Consider the following 20,858-nt stretch of genomic DNA (forward strand, 5'->3'; position numbering starts at 1 on the left):
ATATAATAATTCAATATACCGTACTGTGTGCGTAGATGTGCTATGGCGGTTGTATATTTTAGGGATGGGGGCTGTGCATTTTTTTACCCTCCTAAGCACAAAAAATTTTATTTGGTGTATGCGTGATTTCTTGTTGTTGGTTTGTTTTACAAGAAATATATTGTAAAAAGTAATAGCCCTTTTGTTTTTTTTTTTTTTTTTTTCACCAGAGATGATGTGTTTGGTGGCGTGTGCGTGTATGTGCAACAAGGTGTGCGAATGAGAACATAGGTGTATGCATGCGCGACTGAAGGTGCGTGCATAATACTGAAATAGAGCAAGATTCATTTTAAAGGGAACAAATTGGTAAAGGGTAAACGAAAAAATTCGTGTTATGTTTTTTTGTTTTTAAAAAAATTGTGAATTCAAACTAACAACAATAAATAGAATATCGCAATATTACGTCTGTCAACGCTATAAAAGTGTAGAAATGACATTCAAATATTTGAAACTACTTATAGGCCTCAGCGTGAACTAGCTCCAGAACCCATCACGCAGGTGACATTTGATTTCCGATGCGTGTTGCTATGAAACATTAGAATTTCATACAAGAAGTGCACGTGTAGGGCAACCAAGGCTTGTGTATCACCCCTACGAAGGTCACAATCCCAAGAAGTCTACGACTGGCAAAATATATATAAAAAAAACGAAATTTAGGATGTAGAATAAATCCACAACAGGTATCCAAAAGTATAAGAGATAACCATATCAGGAATAGACCTAGTTTAGATATCCGTTAGATCGAAGCACACACCCAACAACTACAGCGCACGCACCTAAGTATGGAGTTTTGGACGTGTGCAAACATTGAATGGATGGGAAGTCAAGAATGAAAAAAGTTTAACAATTAAGAGCCCCCACGCACACACTGAACAACTATAGCGCCCATTTTATATTTTTAAGTAATTGCAATGTAATGGAACTACAATTTGACATTTTATTTAAACTAAGCTGAACTGCTATGCCATATTAAAAAAATAAAATGACATTTTATTATTAACAATATACTCTTAATTTTCAAATCACAATAAATAATGGATTTGTAAACTGCAGCGCACACACCTAAGTCTTGACAATATGCACACACAACAGTATTAACACAGTGTTTTCCGCACATGCGTCACAACTGAAACACAGACACTAACATATATGATTGGCACAAACCACAAACTCCAACAATTCATTCCATCTTAACGTACAAATGGTAAAAAAAAAAAAACAAAAAAAAAAAAACAAAAAAAAGAGAGGTAGTTCAATAAAAAGAAGTCGGCCACAGAAAATCACTTTTTTTTTTAAACTGATGCTAAATCCCCCCTAGAAGTAATTTGCACACGCCAAAACACTCCAAAGCACACGCCAAACAAAAGAAGTATCTAACATACCAGGTGCACTTAGATTTTTTTTTTTTAAAAAGAGAAGCCCAATGAATTTAATGAAGTCAACCATACCAAACCTATTTTTTCCACACACAATGATGCAATAAGATACCGCACACGTCATAAGTCTCCAATGCATAGACCAAATAACAACAACTACACTGCGAAACAATCTGGAACATTAAATGCACACACCTCTTCCCAAACATGCACACACTTTTTTTCACCAATGCACACCCCTAGTCCACCAATTAAATACAGACCACCCCCTCCCTAATTTTCAGAAGATTATTTCAAAGTACTTTGCTAGCTCTGTATAAGGATACTACAACTTATAAAAAATACTTGTATATACAAATCCAACAAACAATCGAAAACGTAACTAGAATACCACCTAATTTTTCCACCATTAAAACACCATAAATGTGTTTATATTCACACTTGCAACATCCCCTGCCAAAATTCATTGGACCATTAATGGAAAAAAAGTTAAAAAATACAATTCCCTCATACAGCAAAACAAACACATAATTAAAAAGGAATTGTACACTGTAATCTTAACATATTCTTAAGAAAACAAATAAGAAACATACAAAAAAACACAATTAAAAGCATATGCTAAATGTAACACAATCCAATGTACCATACACCCATCCCCTCTAGCCCTTAAACACTGGAAATCCATTTCATATAAGCAACAAAAAAAAAAAAAAAAAAAAAAAAAAAAAAAAAAAAAAAAACGGAACCCTACAGAAAATCCCTACTGCAAATCTTCAGTCACCAGACCCCTACGACAACACCGCAGGCCAACCCAAAACCCCCGCCAGACCAAGCACCCCTGGATTCCAAAAATCACTATAGACCGCCACAGGCCCAAACCTGCAACCATACACACATCCACTACCACCCCGGAAACCCAACCCCCCCGGGCGCACCAAACCCCCCGTTTCGTCGTGCGAATCCCCACGAAACCAACAGCAAAAGCCCAAAGAAACCTAAGCAGAAACAAAGAATGAAGCAAGAAATACCTGGACCAACGCCAGAAAAAAAACTCCTTCGACGTTTTGAGCGCTTGATGGATGAGCTAGCCATAGAGAATGGGGAACTACGGCCGCCGAGAAGAACGGAGGATGCTATCGCGATGTATGCAATTCTGCGCTAGGAATGACCAAAACACCATATGAGATCTGGAAGGGAAAGAAGCCAAACCTGAAGTATTTTCATGTGTTTGGGACGAAGTGTTATGTGCTGATTGATAGAGAACAAAGAGGGAAGTTTGAACCTAAAAGTGATGAGAGCATCTTCCTTGGATACTCTCCAAATAGTCGTGCCTACAGAGTCTACAACAAGAGAACTCAATCTGTAATGGAATCAGTAAATGTTGTTATAGACGACAGTCCAGAAGAATCAGTGGAAACAACAGTTACTGATCCAGTGACAGAGCTTCCTCTCAGTGAACTGAATACTGCAGATAGCAACAGTCAGCCCAAATCACAAGAATCCTCATATGAAGATCAAGAAAGTTCTGAACGGGAGACAACTCTTATAAATGATACAGGTAAAGACAAACCCACCAGAACTCAGAAAAATCACCCATCAGATAACATCATTGGTTATCCAATAGATGGGATGAAGACCAGGAGCAGAATAAGAAATAATCTGATAGAAATATCTAGATCTGCTTGCTATACCTCAAAGATAGAACCTAGGAATGTAAAAGAAGCTTTACAGGATGATCTGTGGATCAAGGCAATGCAGAAGGAGCTACATCAGTTTGATAGAAACCATGTTTGGGATATAGTTTCAAGACCTAATCGTGTCAACATAATTGGAACAAAGTGGATCTTCAAAAATAAAACTGATGAAGCTGGGAATATTGCAAGGAAAAAAGCTCGGTTAGTGGCACAATGATACGCTCAGATAGAAGGAATTGACTATGATGAAACGTTTGCTCCTGTGGCTAGACTAGAGTCAATCAGAATTCTATTAGCTGTTGCATGCATTCTGGGATTTACACTGTTTTAGATGGATGTCAAGACAGCATTTTGAATGGATACCTGCATGAAGATATCTATGTGGCGCAACCTAAGGGATTTGAAGATCCAGAGCATCCATCACATGTCTACAAGCTCAGAAAAGCTCTCTATGGCCTTAAACAAGCCCCACGGGCATGGTATGAACGCCTGACATAGTATCTGCTATAGCATGGTTATAAACGAGGAAGTGTTGACAAAACATTATTCGTGAAAACCACTGGAAGTCATGTCACCATTGCTCAGATCTACGTGGATGACATTGTGTTTGGATCAACTTTACAGAAATACACAGATGAGTTAGTAAAAGTTATGAAGAAAGAATTTGAGATGTCCATGGTTGGTCAACTGACGTATTTCCTAGGATTGCAAGTTAAGCAAAGTCCTGAAGGGTACTTTATCTCACAAGAAAAGTACGTTAAGAATTTAGTCAAGAAGTTTGATCTGGAATCATGTAAACCATCCAGGACACCGATCTCCACCTCCACAAAAGTATCCAAAGACGACACAGGTGTATCAGTGGATAACACAGTCTACCGAAGCTTGATAGGAAGTCTGTTGTACCTGACGGCTAGTCGACCAGACATAATGTTCAGTGTTGGAATATGTGTAAGGTATCAATCTGATCCAAAAGAATCACACCTCATAGCTGCTAAACGAATTCTGAAATATATAAAAGGAACGATTCAATATGGACTATGGTACTCCAAGGACAGTGAACTGAGTCTGATTTCATACTTTGATGCTGACTGGGCAGGAAATATTGATGATCGTAAGAGTACATCTGGTGGATGCTTCTTTGTTGGTAAGAACTTGGTGTCGTGGCTGAGTAATAAACAGAATTCAATTTCCTTAAGTACTGCAGAGGCAGAATACATAGCTGCTGGTGGATGTTGTACTCAATTAGTATGGATGAAACAGATGCTATTAGACTATGGTCTTACTCAAGGAATTATGACACTTATTGTGACAATGTCAGTGCTATCAATATTTCAAAGAATCCAGTTCAACACTCCAGAACGAAGCATATTGATATAAGGCATCACTACATCAGAGACTTGGTAGAATCGAAGGAGATTGAGTTAGAATATATTCAAACAGAGAAACAATTGGCTGATATTCTGACTAAGCCCCTAGACGCAAACCGGTTTGAGATTCTCAGATCTGCTCTGGGAATCTGCAGGATTGACTAATAGAGCAGATCGTCACTCAGAAGGAGAGTGCATGGTTTACGTATACTGGTCAAATTTCAGTTTTGACTTCCTTTTAAAACTCCCTTCGTTTTTGTTAAGAGAATATCTTAACCTAAATTACAATAAAAGTGATTAGGCTTTTTCAAATTTCAAATATGCCTAGCATCCGTTTCTTGCCTAAAAAGGAGGTATATCGTTGCGTCAATCACATCGGATCTGCATGTATTCTGACTAGCTGCATTTATTGGGGTTCTTCTCCCTTAGGTTTATAATCGTTTACCGAGTCAGACTTGTGAGAACAAACAAGAGACTATCTCTGCACACCGTCTGTATTCTCTTTGATCTCCTATCTAGGGTTTACTTCTTCGTTTTCTCAAATCTCTGACCAATGGCGGATGCAATTCGTAACATTATCATCAAGCTTGGGAGAAAGGTTCATTCACAAGAAACAACCACCAAGCATGTCATAACCTTGCTCCAGTTGGCTATGAAGAAAAATTTGAAGCTTGATCCCCTCCTCCGCGATGAAATCATTATCACAGTACTGTCCGATTACCCAGAGTTCTATGCCGACTGGTCCGACAATGACACCAGTGAACTCTTGCTGCTGGCCTCCGAAGCAGGTGATGACGTTAATCCGGCATCTATTCCAGAGCCCTCAGATGGAAATCGCGCTGGGGCGTTCCTTCACTACTTTGTTCAAAGAGCCCTTGAGTCAGAAGAAATCTCCCGTCATCGAGTAGTTGCACGACCCCTATATCTTCAGGCTGCCGAGAATGAAGCCAGACATCGTCTTGAGATTCTGCGTAACAGGTCAAATACTTCTGACTCCCCTAGAAATTCCGCCAGATAAACCTGAGGGTCTAGTGTCTAATGCTGCCCCATCTTCTGTGCCTGTTAATTCTGAGAATGTGCCTCCTTTAATTCCTGTGAAATCTTCTGTATCTGTTGATCCCCCTTATTTACCTTCTGTGAAATCTGATTCTTTAAAAAGTGGGGCTCTTAATGTGTCTGAGGAGGAAGAAAAATCGTTTGATGAGCCCAACAATCGAAGCTTGGTTGTTTTCTCGGCTAATGATAATGCTCTGTCCTCTGCTGTTATTGCTGATGTCCCACAAGGAATAGATTTCTCTGTTAATCCATCTAATTTGCCTGCTGAGGTTGAAATTGTTAAGCTCTCAAGCCCTCGTGAGTCCGAGAAAATGGATGGAGTTCTAGTATACACCTCCACATAGGTAGGTGTGCTCTACCACATATGGCGAGCCCGCAACTTCAATTTGGGACAAGGCGTTTCCGGGGCCTGGGCAAACTTGGAGACGGGCGATGATGGCAGAAAACGCCTATCGGCAGGTTCACCATCGTCAGCAGCACCCGACGCCCTCAGTACTGCCGATAGCCAAGACACACACCAGACTAAGATGCTTTGTAGACGCTGGCTACAAGCAACCCACGGGAGATGCAACATACGGAATGGTTCTACTAGGCCACGATGGGTCTTTCGTTGCTGCAAAATATGGCAAGTTACCCGGTGCCTTTTCTCCGCTTATGGCAGAGACATTAGCTTGCAAGGAGGCTCTCTCATGGCTTAAGGAACACAATATACTGGAGGTGGACCTACCTACAGATTGCATGGAGCTACGGAACATCATACACTCAAGCTCAACGACAACTTTGTCATATATTGGAATGATTACTGACAATGTAGGACATCTATATCGTCATTTACTCATTGTTCTTTAAATTACATCTCTAGAACATTACATTTACCTGCTCATATTTTAGCTTCGTTAGCCTTTGATCAGGATCAATCTTTGTATTGGGACTCTATCCCTCCTTACTTTATTTCTATGCTCATTTAATAATACATGATCATTATTTAAAAAAAAAAAAAAAAGGTACCTCACGTTATTACTCTTATTAAATTAAATAAATTAGTAGCTACAACAAAAAATAATACATATACATTTAATTAATTTAGAATTAGATGTCTATTATGCCTTTATTCAAAAAAAAAAATTAAAAAGGGATATAATTTCATTAGTTATATTATCTTTATTTTTTACACTACAATTCGAAGATTCTTTACCTTCAATTTCATTAATTAATTATATTCACTACATTGTCCATTATCTTCTTTTTACACTAGCACTGTTTGGTAAAACAGTTAGCCTATTAGCAAAATTTGGGCAAATTATTGTGCGGACCATGGTTCACACAATGTTATGTGGACCATGATAAAAAGTACATTTTTAATATACTAAATGTACATTATTTTTGTACTGAATGTACATTAGACAATATAATGTACACTCAGAACAAAAATAATGTACATCCTCTGAATACAATGTACATTATTTTTGTACTGAATGTACATTATTTTTATACTGAACGTACATTATTTTACAGTAGACAAAATATGGTCCACACAACTTGTGTGGGCCATAGTCCACACAATAATGATTGCCAAATTTGGCTTATTTGACCACTATTAATTGTTTGATTTGGGTAAACAAAATCAATATAAGTGTTTGGTTATTTAGCTTTTTGTAACTTCAAAATGCTAAAATTCATAAAGCTACTGAAAACAACTTTTTCAATTAGCTTTTTGAGAAAAAAATTATACCAAACAATTATTAGCTAACAGCTAATTTACCAAACACCTTTCTACAACGAGCTAATGTTATCAACTAGTTATACCCTCTAATTAACCCAATCAGCTAACATCTAACAACCATTTACCAAACAGGGTCACTATCTTGTAATTAAATATCAAAGTTATAATACGAAATATGTTATATATTTATTTACCAAGTATTTTATACAAATATAATAAATATTAATATTTTGTTCAATTCTTTCGCATGATTATCTATGACAGACATCTCACAACACATAAAACATTTAGCGAAAAAAACTACCACTGCCAAATATCAAAAAGGCGCTTGCAAGATAAAAAATTCATAGTACAACCACGATCCCAGTCATATACCACTGCCCTCTATGCTACCACCAGTAACTCAATTGCACATGACACGCTGCTAATAAAGACGAAGAGGGCAATTACTAAAGAGGAAGACAATGACAATGCTACCCTAAAGAAAATTAAGAAGACTTAGAGACACTAGTACAAAAATGATCAAAAAAATCAAAGATTACATGTCCAAAATTTAAACTTTGGACATGTAATGTGGGAGGCGGTGGCACTTTTGTAATTAAAATGTCATTATATAAATAATTTTCTTTTGACGCACATTGTTGACGCGTTAATTTTAGAACACTATAGGCGTCAAAAGCTCTGTACTTTGGACGCCTATAGTCAACGCGTTTTTATAATACGCGTCAAAAGTTTCTAACTTTGAACGAGTATTATTTTTGTTTTCTCAACAAAAACCCTTGCAACTAGCCCCTATCGTCTTCACCCTTCTCCATCTCCATAAACCACCAATTACCCACAGCTGTCGCAGCTCTCCATTTCCTCGTCGCTCCTCGCATAGCTCCATCACCGCCATCGCCGTGGGAGTCGCTGTTGCGGTCGCTCCTCACACAGCTCCATCGCCGCCATCTCCGATCCAGCGCTATCACCTCGCCACAGGTCTCCAGCCCAGCCGACACCGCACTAGTATCCAATCTAGATTTATTACAAAGTTGCAAACATTTATTTTAATGACTGATGTGGATAAAACAACCATATGCTGGTACAAAAAGGTTATAGTAGAGTTACAGATAGACCGATCGTATATGATGACCGGGATCCTCTCTAATCTAGTACCAGCACTCGTGATAACTCATAGTTAAATGATTTCATTACAGTAACATTTTTTTTGGGTGTATATGGCACCCATCTGTTCACCAGTATAAGATTACTTCGAATTTGGTTCAAATTACGCTTTTATAGCTTTTACTCTTCTTCAAAAAAGGTCTAACCAAACGACCCTTTAACATGATACATATATGATTCTCAAATATTAAAGTAGCATTAACATTTTGCTTATCAACTCAATTATAAATATTAAATATTTAGTGTGTGTGAATGTATATTTTTACTAAGACCTACCTGGGCCTAGGTTTTCTTTTCTTAGAGACAAGCTATAAGTCACTAGTGTACCCTGCACTTAAGGGGGAGTATTAGGACTATATATATTTGAGTTAAATTATGATTCCCTATCCTAGTCTCCTTATGATTCTTTCTTATATATATACCTGTAATCTGTACATTTATAATTACATTAATTCAATACAATTCTATCAGTTCTTATATCGTGATAACTCATAGTTAAATGATTTCATTACAGTAACATTTTTTTTGGGTGTATATGGCACCCATCTGTTCACCAGTATAAGATTACTTCGAATTTAGTTCAAATTACGCTTTTATAGTTTTTACTCTTCTTCAAAAAAGGTCTAACCAAACGACCCTTTAACATGATACATATATGATTCTCAAATATTAAAGTAGCATTAACATTTTGCTTACCAACTCAATTATAAATATTAAATATTTAGTGTGTGTGAATGTATCTACAATCTATAATAAATCTAATAAGAGCTAATAAAATTAGTCCCTTAACGGGAACAAAAAAAAAATATTTGTGTAATTATTTGTTGAAACTAGTAGGTGCACCCGCGCGATGCGCGGCTATATATATATTATGATACATATACAGTATAATATAATTAGATGAAAAAATATATAGTTTGAATTCGTAATAGTATGATATATATACAGTATAGAATATAGTTATTAGACCTTTAAAAATGTAAAATGAAAAGTAGTGATTTTATTCGATATTGATGAAAATAGTAGTTTTATTATACATTAAGAGACTCTACCTATATAGTACATAAAATATGACGTATAATATAATAAGAATAAGAAACCTAATAAGAAACGTATTATTGAAACAAATTGTTAATTGTTATTATACATTATTGAAAACTTCTTTGTACACAACATTTTTAGTCGTACTAAGACATGTTACACTTTCCCCGCAAATCAAAATTTTCAGACCCCTGGGGTTACTAACTCTTGAAACAGCTACGTATAGTTGTCCATGGTTAAAGACCGGTTTTTTCAACAACAACCCAACTTTAGCAAGCGTTTATCCTTGACTTTTGTTGATTGTCATGGCATAGGATAGCATCAAGGGAAATTGCTTTCGTTGAAATTTGAAAGGCAATCTAGGATCTGACGGTGTAAGAGACATCCTAGGAATCAATACTCTGGTTCCTGCATTTGTACCGCACATGATTTGGCCTTCCAACACATGGTCAGCCAATCTTGTAACAATCAACCTTGTACCGTTGCATAATCCTAATGTGTGATCAATATTTCGCAACAGCATAACAGGTGATCCAACTTTCAATGTCAACGCATGATTTGGGACTCCAGAACATCTCAATGCATTCAAGAATTCCGGAGTGTGCAAATCCGCTAACATGTCCACATTGGCATCTGACTTACACACAGAATCACAACTCAGGTATGTCTTACTCTCAGCGGGATTATGGTCATTCATGTATTGGTTAACGGCATCTACCACATCCAATGTTGGAGCTAAAATTGCACTATGATTAAGATATGACAAATCGGCAAGTCCCAGTCGGAAATTGGGGAAAGTGCTATCAACAATTGTAGCAATAGGGTCATCTTCGCACTTTAACAACAAATCTTCTGGAATAGTAATCTCTGACTCCCCATCCAGTTGACACCCAATCATTCCGTCACCTATATTAGCTATCCATTTAGCAAATTCCTCGATCTCCTTGCACTCGGATTCTAATTGAACACTTTTCAAGCGTAGATTCTTAGTCAGCCTCAAGACTTTACAGGATTGCTATAGATAGGATGAGCTAATGCTCGCACGAACTATATCCGGTCTAGTACCCTTGGGAATGACTGGTAAAATTTGTCTGAAATCGCCACCCAAAACAACTGTTTTGCCACCGAATGTCATATCAGAACTCCTTGGATTTACGAAGCGCATCAAATCCCGCATAGTTCGATCCAAAGCTTCAAAGCAGAATTTATGCATCATTGGGGCTTCGTCCCATATTATCAGCTTTGTTTGCACAAGAAGTTCCGCCAGTTCACTGCCATTCCTTATGTTGCACGTGGAATCTTCATTAACAGATATCGGTATAGCAAATCTGGAATGCGCCGTACGACTCCCAGGTAATAACAGCGAAGCTATGCCGCTAGAAGCAACATTTAAAACTATTTGACTCTTAGACCTTAATGCGGAAGAAAGTGCTCGCCACAAGAAAGTCTTACCTGTCCCTCCATAACCAGATACGAAGAATAACCCACATTGCTGGCAATCGACGTCAGTTAACACTTCATTGTATATTGCCCTTTGTTCGTCTGTTAACTGCCTTACCAATTCTTGATTCTCTTTCTCTTGTTCTCCATGATCGTATGATAATTCTTCTTGAATCAACCTATTTGCAATAATGTTTAACGCACCAAAATTGGCCGTTGGCATCTCAGGATAGTCCTTCAAACTCTTACCATGATTAGATAATAGCTTTTCAATCTGAACTAAAGCAAAGTTCATTTTCTGCGAATCGGTCAACACAAACTCTACATACATATATATAAACATTTGTTGTTATAGCTCAAATACGTTAAATTTGACTTAATATTCTTTTAAAAATGTACGATTACCTCTGTTCTGCAGTTGTGTACGGTTCATATTATTTTGATTTTAGTATTTTTTTTATGATTTTCCTTATTTATCCTCTATTACATTATTTTCTTCCCTTAAATAACCCTGCATTCCATTAATATAAACTCTAGTAATGAAATATTCCGGTTAACTATTTATTATTCTTAACTTATTAATTTCTATAAGAAAAGTTTTTGGTTCGAACCCCATTAGAATTGGCATAATTATTAAATATATACTACGAATATGTTAAAATATATTAAAAATACAATATAAAATTTAACATAAACTTTAGTCAAATAATTAACCCGATTAATTACATCGCATTCAAAGTTGCATCAAAGATTTTAAATCAGGAACCTTGAAAATCATTTTCTTGCATTTTAAAAAATAACAAATTTAAGTTTTTTTTTTTTTTTTTTTGAAAATAACAAATTTAAGTTAATTGTTTTTTCTTTGTTTTTTTTTTTCGTTTATTAATCTTCTTTTGATTATTTCGAACAAGACTCAATATTTCAATTATGCTTTTCTATTAATCGAATGATTTAGGTCATTATGGTATTAAAAATTTTTGTATGTATTTCTATAATGGTACCTTTGCAAATATTGTACTATTATTTTATTTATTAGACAAAATTGTTCTTACATCATTGTCAGACCTGCGTGACCTAAGTACAAAGTTGTTGATCAGAAATACAATTATACCTAAATTCTAAAACGGTAGGACCATTTTTCAAAGAATTTACAATGTTGACATCTCACTATTCCAATTGAACAAGTTTACACATCATTATCTGAATTTTATCAATACATGAAAACCTCTAAATAAATTTGTAAGTTAATTTTTACTAAATTATTATAACAATAACGATATCTATTGTAACCATATATTTCGAATTATATATTATCATCCTCTATTGACAACAATTTTAGCAATTGTTATTGACAAACTCACAAAACAATTTGTCTCAACAACGAATAGAAATTTAAAAAAAAAAAATTAATGACTTTATTGTTGTTGATGAAAAGTAAGTACCCCACTTTAAACCACCACTAATAATCTGATTATAAAGAGGGTAGAAGTGAGCCCTGCATGCCCAATGTGTGATCTAACTCATGAAAATGTTATGCATGCTCTAATTTCTTGTGATTATTCTAGGATGGTTTGGAATGTTTTAGAATTACCTATTGCAAATATTATGACACATTCTTTTCCATTATGGCTTATGAGTATGTTGAACACCTTGACAGAGGAGCAAATTGGGGTGGCGGTAGGTGTGCTCTACCACATATGGCGAGCCCGCAACTTCGCAGTTTGGGACAAGGCGTTGCCGGGGCCTGGGCAAACTTGGAGACGGGCGATGATGGCCGAAAACGCCTATCGGCAGGTTCACCATCGTCAGCAGCACCCGACGACCTCAGTACTGCCGATAGCCGAGACACACACCAGACTGAGATGCTTTGTAGACGCTGGCTACAAGCAACCCACGAGAGATGCAACATACGGAATGGTTCTACTAGGCCACGATGGGTCTTTCGTTGCTGCAAAATATGGCAAGTTACCCGGTGCCTTTTCACCGCTTATGGCAGATGCATTGGCTTGCAAGGAGGCTCTCTCATGGCTTAAGGAACACAATATACTGGAGGTGGACCTACCTACAGATTGCATGGAGCTACGGAACATCATACACTCAAGCTCAACGACTAGTTTGTCATATATTCGAATGATTACTGACCAATGTAGGACATCTATATTGTCATTTACTCATTGTTCTTTAAATTACATCTCTAGAACATTAAATTTTCCTGCTCATATTTTAGCTTCGTTAGCCTTTGATCAGGACCAATCTTTGTATTTGGACTCTATTTCTCCTTACTCTATTTCTATGCTCATTTAATAATACATGATCATTATTTTAAAAAAAAAAGGTACCTCACTTTTTTACTCTTATTAAATTAAATAAATTAGTAGCTACAACAAAAAATAATACATATACATTTAATTAATTTAGAATTAGATGTTTATAATGCCTTTATTCAAAAAAATATTCATTATAAAAAAAATTAAAAAGGGATATAATTTCATTAGTTATATTATCTTTATTTTTTACACTACAATTCGAAGATTCTTTACCTTCAATTTCATTAATTAATTATATTCACTACATTGTCCATTATCTTCGTTTTTACACTAGCACTGTTTGGTAAAACAGTTAGCCTATTAGCAAAATTTGGGCAAATTATTGTGCGGACCATGGTTCACACAATGTTATGTGGACCATGATAAAAAGTACATTTTTAATATACTAAATGTACATTATTTTTGTACTGAATGTACATTAGACAATATAATGTACACTCAGAACAAAAATAATGTACATCCTCTGAATACAATGTACATTATTTTTGTACTGAATGTACATTATTTTTATACTGAACGTACATTATTTTACCGTAGACAAAATATGGTCCACACAATTTGTGTGGGCCATAGTCCACACAATAATGATTGCCAAATTTGGCTTATTTGACCACTATTAATTGTTTGATTTGGGTAAAAAAAATCAATATAAGTGTTTGGTTATTTAGTTTTTTGTAACTTCAAAATGCTAAAATTCATAAAGCTACTGAAAACAACTTTTTCAATTAGCTTTTTGAGAAAAAAAATTATACCAAACAATTATCAGCTAACAGCTAATTTACCAAACACCTTTCTACAACGAGCTAATGTTATCAACTAGTTATACCCTCTAATTAACCCAATCAACTAACATCTAACAACCATTTACCAAACAGAGTCACTATCTTGTAATTAAATATCAAAGTTATAATACGAAATATGTTATATATTTATTTACCAAGTATTTTATACAAATATAATAAATATTAATATTTTGTTCAATTCTTTCACATGATAATCTATGACAGACATCTCACAACACATAAAACATTTGGCGAAAAAAAACTACCACTGCCAAATATCAAAAAGGTGCTTGCAAGATAAAAAAAATTCATAGTACAACCACGATCCCAGTCATATACACATGAAAGCAAATCTAAAACTTTCTACACCATAATCTCATTGCATGACGCTACCCTCTATGCTACCACCAGTAACTCAATTGCACATGACACGCTGCTAATAAAGAAGAAGAGGGCAATTACTAAAGATGAAGACAATGACAATGCTACCCTAAAGAAAATTAAGAAGACTTAGAGACACTAGTACAAAAATGATCAAAAAAATCGAAGATTACATGTCCAAAATTTAAACTTTGGACATGTAATGTGGGAGGCGGTGGCACTTTTGTAATTAAAATGCCATTATATAAATAATTTTCTTTTGACGCACATTGTTGATGCGTTAATTTTAGAACACTATAGGCGTCAAAAGATCTGTACTTTGGACGCCTATAGTCAACCCGTTTTTATAATACGCGTCAAAAGTTTCTAACTTTGAACGCGTATTATTTTTTTTTCTCAACAAAAACCCTTGCAACTAGCCCCTGTCGTCTTCACCCTTCTCCATCTCCATAAATCACCAAATACCCACAGCTGTCGCAGCTCTCCATTTCCTCGTCGCTCCTCGCATAGCTCCATCATCGCCATCGTCGTGGGAGTCGCTGCTGCGGTTGCTCCTCACACAGCTCCATCGCCGCCGTCTCTGATCCAGCGCTATCACCTCGCCACCGGTCTCCAGCCCAGCTGCCACCGCACTAGTCTCCAATCTAGCGTTATTACAAAGTTGCAAACATTTATTTTAATGACTGATGTGGATAAAACAACCGTATGCTGGTACAAAAAGGTTACAGTAGAGTTACAGATAGACCGATCGTATATGATGATCAGGATCCTCTCTAATCTAGTAAGTAGCTTAATCCAAAAGTCCCTCTCTCCAGCATTTAATGCGGTATTTATAAGAGACATAGGGAACAACACCCGGCCTTCCGGCATGACGGGCACGTGGCGCCCATGCACCGGGTCCAGTCGAGGCGAACATGCAGTCACGCACATGGCGTGAGTCCTCTGCCAGCAAAGGGGCCCAGCCCCGCCCGGCCGGTCCTCCCGGTCACCGACCAGAGAGGGGCAGGGCCAACTGAACGTCCCAGCTTCACGAGACGACCGGGTGACCGGGAGGCCCGGCCAAAGGGGCTGACTGAACAGCTTAACAAGCAGCCTTCAAGCGGGTCAGGTGACCGGGCAATACGACCCGATCCGATCAGGGTATAATCCCCATTAATGACAGTTATAATCAATCTCTCATATATTATGTTGCATTTATATACTTTGAATTACTGATTTAAATATACAAATTTAACATTTAATTAGCTATGCATGAACATCTACTATATAATCTTATATTGATATATTTTGAAGTAATCATTAAGCAAAAAACTTGTATACTATAGAAAATCCCAAAAATCTTGTGATGGTCATGGTAGCTCATCAATAAGTTAGTTTTTGGCATTAATATTTATGTTATTGTATATATGCACAACTCAATCCAATCATCATAGACATGCATGATGACCCATCATATTATATCCACGCATGACCGACACCTTGAACATGGCCATGAATGAGAGAGAAAGAGATAGAGAAGAAAAAGAAAAGGGTTTTGGTGCCTAGCTAAGCTAGCTAGCTTCACTGACCTCTGCTGCGATCTCTCCGGCCTTTCAATTTCAGTCCAATTCTTCTCAGTACCTTTATTTCACCCCCAATCCCACACCATACCGGCCACCTACAATCAGATCAGAGATCCAAGGTGGGGTTTATGTTAATTTCTCTCTCTGTCAACCCAATCCATCAATCAATCAATCATACCCAACGCAGCCAGGCATTCAATTTCAAAAGAACCAAACATTATTATAATGTCATTCTCTTCCTCATCGTCTTCTTCATTGGACCACCGCTCTCCTCTCCCTCCCTCCGACCAGCTCTGTTATGTTCATTGCAACATCTGCGACACTGTCCTTGCGGTACGACCATCCTTATATTCTATAATCTAATTTGCTTTTCTCCCACTTCATCGTTCTATTCTATTATCTTGAAAGATTATACCGCACTTATTACATGATTGCATCGTACCTGTATACGACACCTGGATACGATGGCACTGTCTGATAGCCGTAATAGTACAATCATATAGTAGATGTGGTGCAATATTTCATAAGTTCACAGTTTAGAGGTTAAAGTTATTTTCACTTAATTATGGACCTATATATGTATAATCTAATTTGCTTTTCTCCAACTCCGTCGTTATACTTTATAATTTTGAAGGATTGCACCACAAGGTTCCAGGCATGTTTGAGAGCTGTAGCAGTGCAATCATGTAGTAGTTACGGTGTAATGCTTCACAAATTTGCAGTTCGCGGATTAATGCTTATTTTCACCTGATTATGGACTATGTATCGTGTGTGTGTGTTTGTATTGTGTATGTACTATGTACTATTTCTTTCATCACCTGCAATTAGCTAGGTTTGCTCTACCACTCTTTACTCTACACTACTGGAAATTATGTAATTTCCAACCACCTGATAGTGATCTTAAATCAAGTCAAAAGCCTTGTTTTGACCACTTTTGGTATCGGGAAAAACCTTTGTTGCTATTTCCGACCACTCTTTTATTTTCAACTTGATTTAAGATCCCTTTCAAGTGGTCGAAAATTCCATAATTTCCGGCAGTGCTAGTGCCGGCCACCGTAATAATGGAAGGATTAGTTCATAGAAATTTTAGTTGATAATTAGTTGAGTGTACGTACTAATTAATTAGTTTAAGTTGTAACGTAACATAGATATATGTATGTATGTTTTTAGGTTAGTGTTCCATGCACGAGTTTGTTCAAGACCGTCACCGTCCGATGCGGCCATTGCACCAATCTCTTGCCTGTCAACATGCGCGGTTTGATTCTCCCCTCACCGCCGCCTAATCATCACCACCTTCACTCTTTCTTCTCTCCTTCCCATAACAGCATTCTGGTAATATAATATAAAAAGTTTTTAAGGTTTTCTTTATTTATTTTGTTTTTGTCGTTAGTTGTTGCAATTAGCTAGCTAGGTTACCACTTGTAACATTTAATTAATTAATTTCAGGATGAAATTTCCAACTCCAACCCCAATTTCTTGATGATGAATGTTCATCATCAAGCTGCAGCAGCTTCATCAGCTGAGTTTGTGTTGCCTCTTCGAGCTGCAGGATTTGATGAGCTTCCACGCCCACCACCTCTCATTAACAGACGTATATCCTAATTAATTTTTCATTCCTTAACTTTTTTCATCTACCATTAGAATTTAAGATTAAACCGAAATCATACTTTATTATGGATTCTAATGGTTTCAGCTCCCGAAAAGAGACAAAGAGTTCCCTCTGCATACAATCGATTCATCAAGTAAGTAACCGATCCGACCATCTCTCCAAGCTAAGACTCTTGATATTTAGTACTTACATGGATTTGATTAATTTAAGAATTAATACTACAAATGGCCCTCTGACTCTTGCGATATTTAGTACTCCTTTTAGTTATTAACTTCCAATTCGACCAAAACATATACCTTTAACTTTCATATTTTATCATAAATAGTCCTATGTTAAATGGGTGTTAAATCTAAGAATTATTAATACATTAGTTTAACTAAAATCAAAATGTCTCATTATCTTTTTTGTGTCAACTTGCTTGCCAATTAGGGATTACCAGCTACCCAGTAGTTCTGTAACTCAATAACCACATTTATCTTAAAGATTAGAGCTAGAAACCAGTTTGATTGTTAGTACTTAGTAGTAGTTTATAATTGCATGTTTGATTACTATTGATTACCTATTGGACGCCTCCGGTGATTAAGAATTCTCTTGTAGTCCAATTTTCAAACATTCCAGTAATTAGGGCATAAACTATTATATTCTCTTGGAGTTAGCTTTGATTTGATGATAATATCTTAAGATATAATATCCATTTAATATAAATTTTAATGGATGACTATTTGTGATAAAAAATGAAAGTCAATGGATGTGTTTTAATCGATTTAAAAATTGATGAGTAAAAAGAGTACTATATCCCAATAGTCAGTGGAATATTTGTGGTATTAACTCTTAATTCAAAGTTTGATATACATACTGATAATTTCTGGAAGAATGAACTTTTTATTTTTTGGTAATTATATTGTTGTTCGATTTATGAGCTGAGATTGGAATATGAATTTTTAATTTTAAAAGTAGCAAAATTAATTAATTTATTTGTTCAACTGGGATTACTTACGAGCCGTTGATTCAAAAAGGTTGTGGATGACATGACTGATGATATACTTTTGTAAATGGTGATTGGGTGTGCGGTTTGATGCTACGTTGAATGTACAGGGAAGAAATACAACGCATTAAAGCTGGAAATCCTGACATCACTCATAGAGAGGCCTTCAGTGCTGCTGCTAAAAATGTCTGTTAGTTATTTACTGCTAAATTACTTACATTATATATATATATATATATATATATATATCCATAATAATTAACCTGTAAGAACTTGCGAATTTCTGAATAATTGTACCGTACTTACTATATGATTGCACCACCACATTCGAATACGATTGCACCGCAAGGTCCTCCAAGTATATATGTGAGTTGTAACAGTGCAATTACATAATAATTGCGATGCAATCCTTCGAAAATTCACAAGCTCGTTATTATTTTTTATGATTCTATATATATGTTTATTACCTTCATATATATACACTGTACGTACAGCCTAGGGCGTTACATTGTATTTGTGTTTCTTGCTAAATTCTAGCTTGTTCTTGTTCTTTCAGTGGGCCCATTTTCCGCACATCCAATTTGGGATCATGCCTGATCATCAGGCTACTGTCAAGAAGTCTAATGTGCGACCACAGGTAGATTACTGCAGTCCAATTTTTGATAATTTTATTTATAAAAATCACATTTTTCTTCCTTTATAAATTTAGTTCAATTCCATCTTCTTCTCTTTTTTTTTTTTCTTTTTTTTTTTTTTTTTAACTTTTACAAATTTAATTTTTAAATTGTTAAACGAATTGTAAATTTTGTATATTGACTAATTGAGATATATCAAACTTTGTTTGTAACTTCAAATCTACTTTTTATATTCTTATAAAACCCTATATACAAATTGAGGCGTATGTAACTAAATTTGCAAGGCGTTTAAAAAGTAATGGGTACTGGTCAAAAAAAAAAAACGTGTAAATGGGTATATATATTTTCCTATCAAAAAAAAAATGGGTATATATATTTATAAAAATTGAAAGAATAACGGGATCGGAGATTTAAAAGTCTGACTTTAGTTTTAGAAAAATACTTGGTGAACTTTCATTTTATTCCCAACTATTACTTTATCTCACATGTTCTTGATGTACACTTTTCTATGGACCCACGTGATGAAAATAACTAATTCTTATTTGTCCGATCCTCTCAGGAAGTAGAATTAAGAGAGTAGAATTTAGGAGTATGCATACTAGAACTCTTACTTTTATTGTACATGAGTTAATATAATTGACTTAAAATCATAGCTATAAATACTTGGTGTAAAGAGTTGTACTATTCTTAGAAAATCTTAAAACTGAGCATGTTTTTAATAAGAAATGGTTGGTTGGTGTGTATAGTAAAACCATTTTTCTTGAATTTTATGATTAAATAAATAACTTGTAGTCAAGAATCTTGTGGTCCAATGGCACCAAGTTGTTTCTGTATATGAAAGGTTATGGGTTTGAGCTTCAGTGGAGTCACATATTCAAAAGAAGATAAATAAATGACTTGTAGATACATATATTTTTTTGTTTCATTTATTTATTAATTGTTTTTGGGTGATAGGATGGAGAAGATATGCTGATAAAAGATGGATTGTTTGCTTCAGCAGATGTTGGTATCTCCCCTTACTAGAAGAGACATCAACCAGAGTGCTACTATCCACAATCTCTCTCTCTCTCTCTCTCTAGGTAGCCAAGTGTATGTTTAGTATCTTAATGTAATCTGTAGCCTTAATTAAATAGGGTTAAGATACCCTTTAATTACTATCAATGAAGAACTTCTATATGTGGATATTAATTAGTTCTCCTATATCATGTTCTTCTTGGCTTGCTTTTGCTTATTTAATTTTTTTTTTTTTCTTATGCAATAGCACTCACCATTTTTTTTTAAATTTTTTATTTTAGTTTCTTTGAAGACTCGAGTATTCAATAATCACATTGCGCTCCAATTAATTTGAAATTAGTTATCTTGAAACCCTAAGTAGGTGTAGCTCCAATTATTTTATTTTCCATTAATTTATCCTTTCCTAAACCAGTATATATTTTAAAATATTATTCCAATTGATTGAGTTATTCCAAAACAATTTGTCTCAACAACGAATCGAAATTAAAAAAAAAAAAAATCAATAACTTCATTGTTGTAGATGAAAAGTAAGTACCTCACTTTATTACTCTAATTAAATTAAATAAATTAGTAGCTACAATAAAAAATAATACATATGCATTTCTTTAATTTAGAATTAGATGTCTAAAATTCCTTTCTTCAAAAAATATTATTCATTATCAA

The 20,858-nt window shown here is 35.4% G+C and overlaps 2 protein-coding genes across 3 annotated transcripts in view; one reads left to right on the forward strand and one right to left on the reverse strand.

Moving 5' to 3' along the window:
* LOC109166933 (protein YABBY 4-like) overlaps window positions 1-20,365 on the forward strand; it is a 21,522-nt gene extending 1,157 nt beyond the window's left edge. The window contains exons 2-8 of one of the 2 annotated variants that reach the window (XM_019315832.1): window positions 16,169-16,285; window positions 17,123-17,284; window positions 17,399-17,543; window positions 17,646-17,694; window positions 18,657-18,732; window positions 19,103-19,183; window positions 20,136-20,365. In XM_019315832.1, coding sequence (XP_019171377.1) covers window positions 16,178-16,285; window positions 17,123-17,284; window positions 17,399-17,543; window positions 17,646-17,694; window positions 18,657-18,732; window positions 19,103-19,183; window positions 20,136-20,204 — 690 coding nt within the window. In that variant the 5' untranslated portion in view covers window positions 16,169-16,177 and the 3' untranslated portion in view covers window positions 20,205-20,365. Of the gene's footprint in view, window positions 1-15,914; window positions 16,286-17,122; window positions 17,285-17,398; window positions 17,544-17,645; window positions 17,695-18,656; window positions 18,733-19,102; window positions 19,184-20,135 lie in introns of those variants that run through there. The other variant, XM_019315831.1, reaches the window with a different exon arrangement.
* Window positions 8,041-11,195, reverse strand: LOC109166919 (ATP-dependent DNA helicase PIF1-like). The gene is made up of 3 exons (XM_019315817.1): window positions 10,526-11,195; window positions 9,934-10,417; window positions 8,041-8,269 (listed from the first exon to the last, which is right to left on the reverse strand). The coding sequence occupies exons 1-3, from the start codon at window positions 11,193-11,195 to the stop codon at window positions 8,041-8,043; spliced, it is 1,383 nt and encodes a 460-aa protein (XP_019171362.1).
* Window positions 20,366-20,858: the final 493 nt, after the last annotated feature.

This window comes from Ipomoea nil, unplaced genomic scaffold (genome assembly GCF_001879475.1).
Source record: "Ipomoea nil cultivar Tokyo-kokei standard unplaced genomic scaffold, Asagao_1.1 scaffold3130, whole genome shotgun sequence".
NCBI classification, from domain to species: domain Eukaryota; kingdom Viridiplantae; phylum Streptophyta; class Magnoliopsida; order Solanales; family Convolvulaceae; genus Ipomoea; species Ipomoea nil.

What these genes read in the sequence shown, in the direction of transcription:
- LOC109166919 (XM_019315817.1), bottom strand. Translation starts at nt 11,195, where the DNA reads ATGAACTTTGCTTTAGTTCAGATTGAAAAGCTATTATCTAATCATGGT. An exon ending in TTTACCAGTCATTCCCAAGG is followed by an intron (nt 10,418 to 10,525) that starts GTACTAGACCGG and finishes GTGTTCAATTAG; the next exon opens with AATCCGAGTGCAAGGAGATC. An exon ending in GGATTATGCAACGGTACAAG is followed by an intron (nt 8,270 to 9,933) that starts GTTGATTGTTAC and finishes TAATAAATCTAG; the next exon opens with ATTGGATACTAGTGCGGTGT.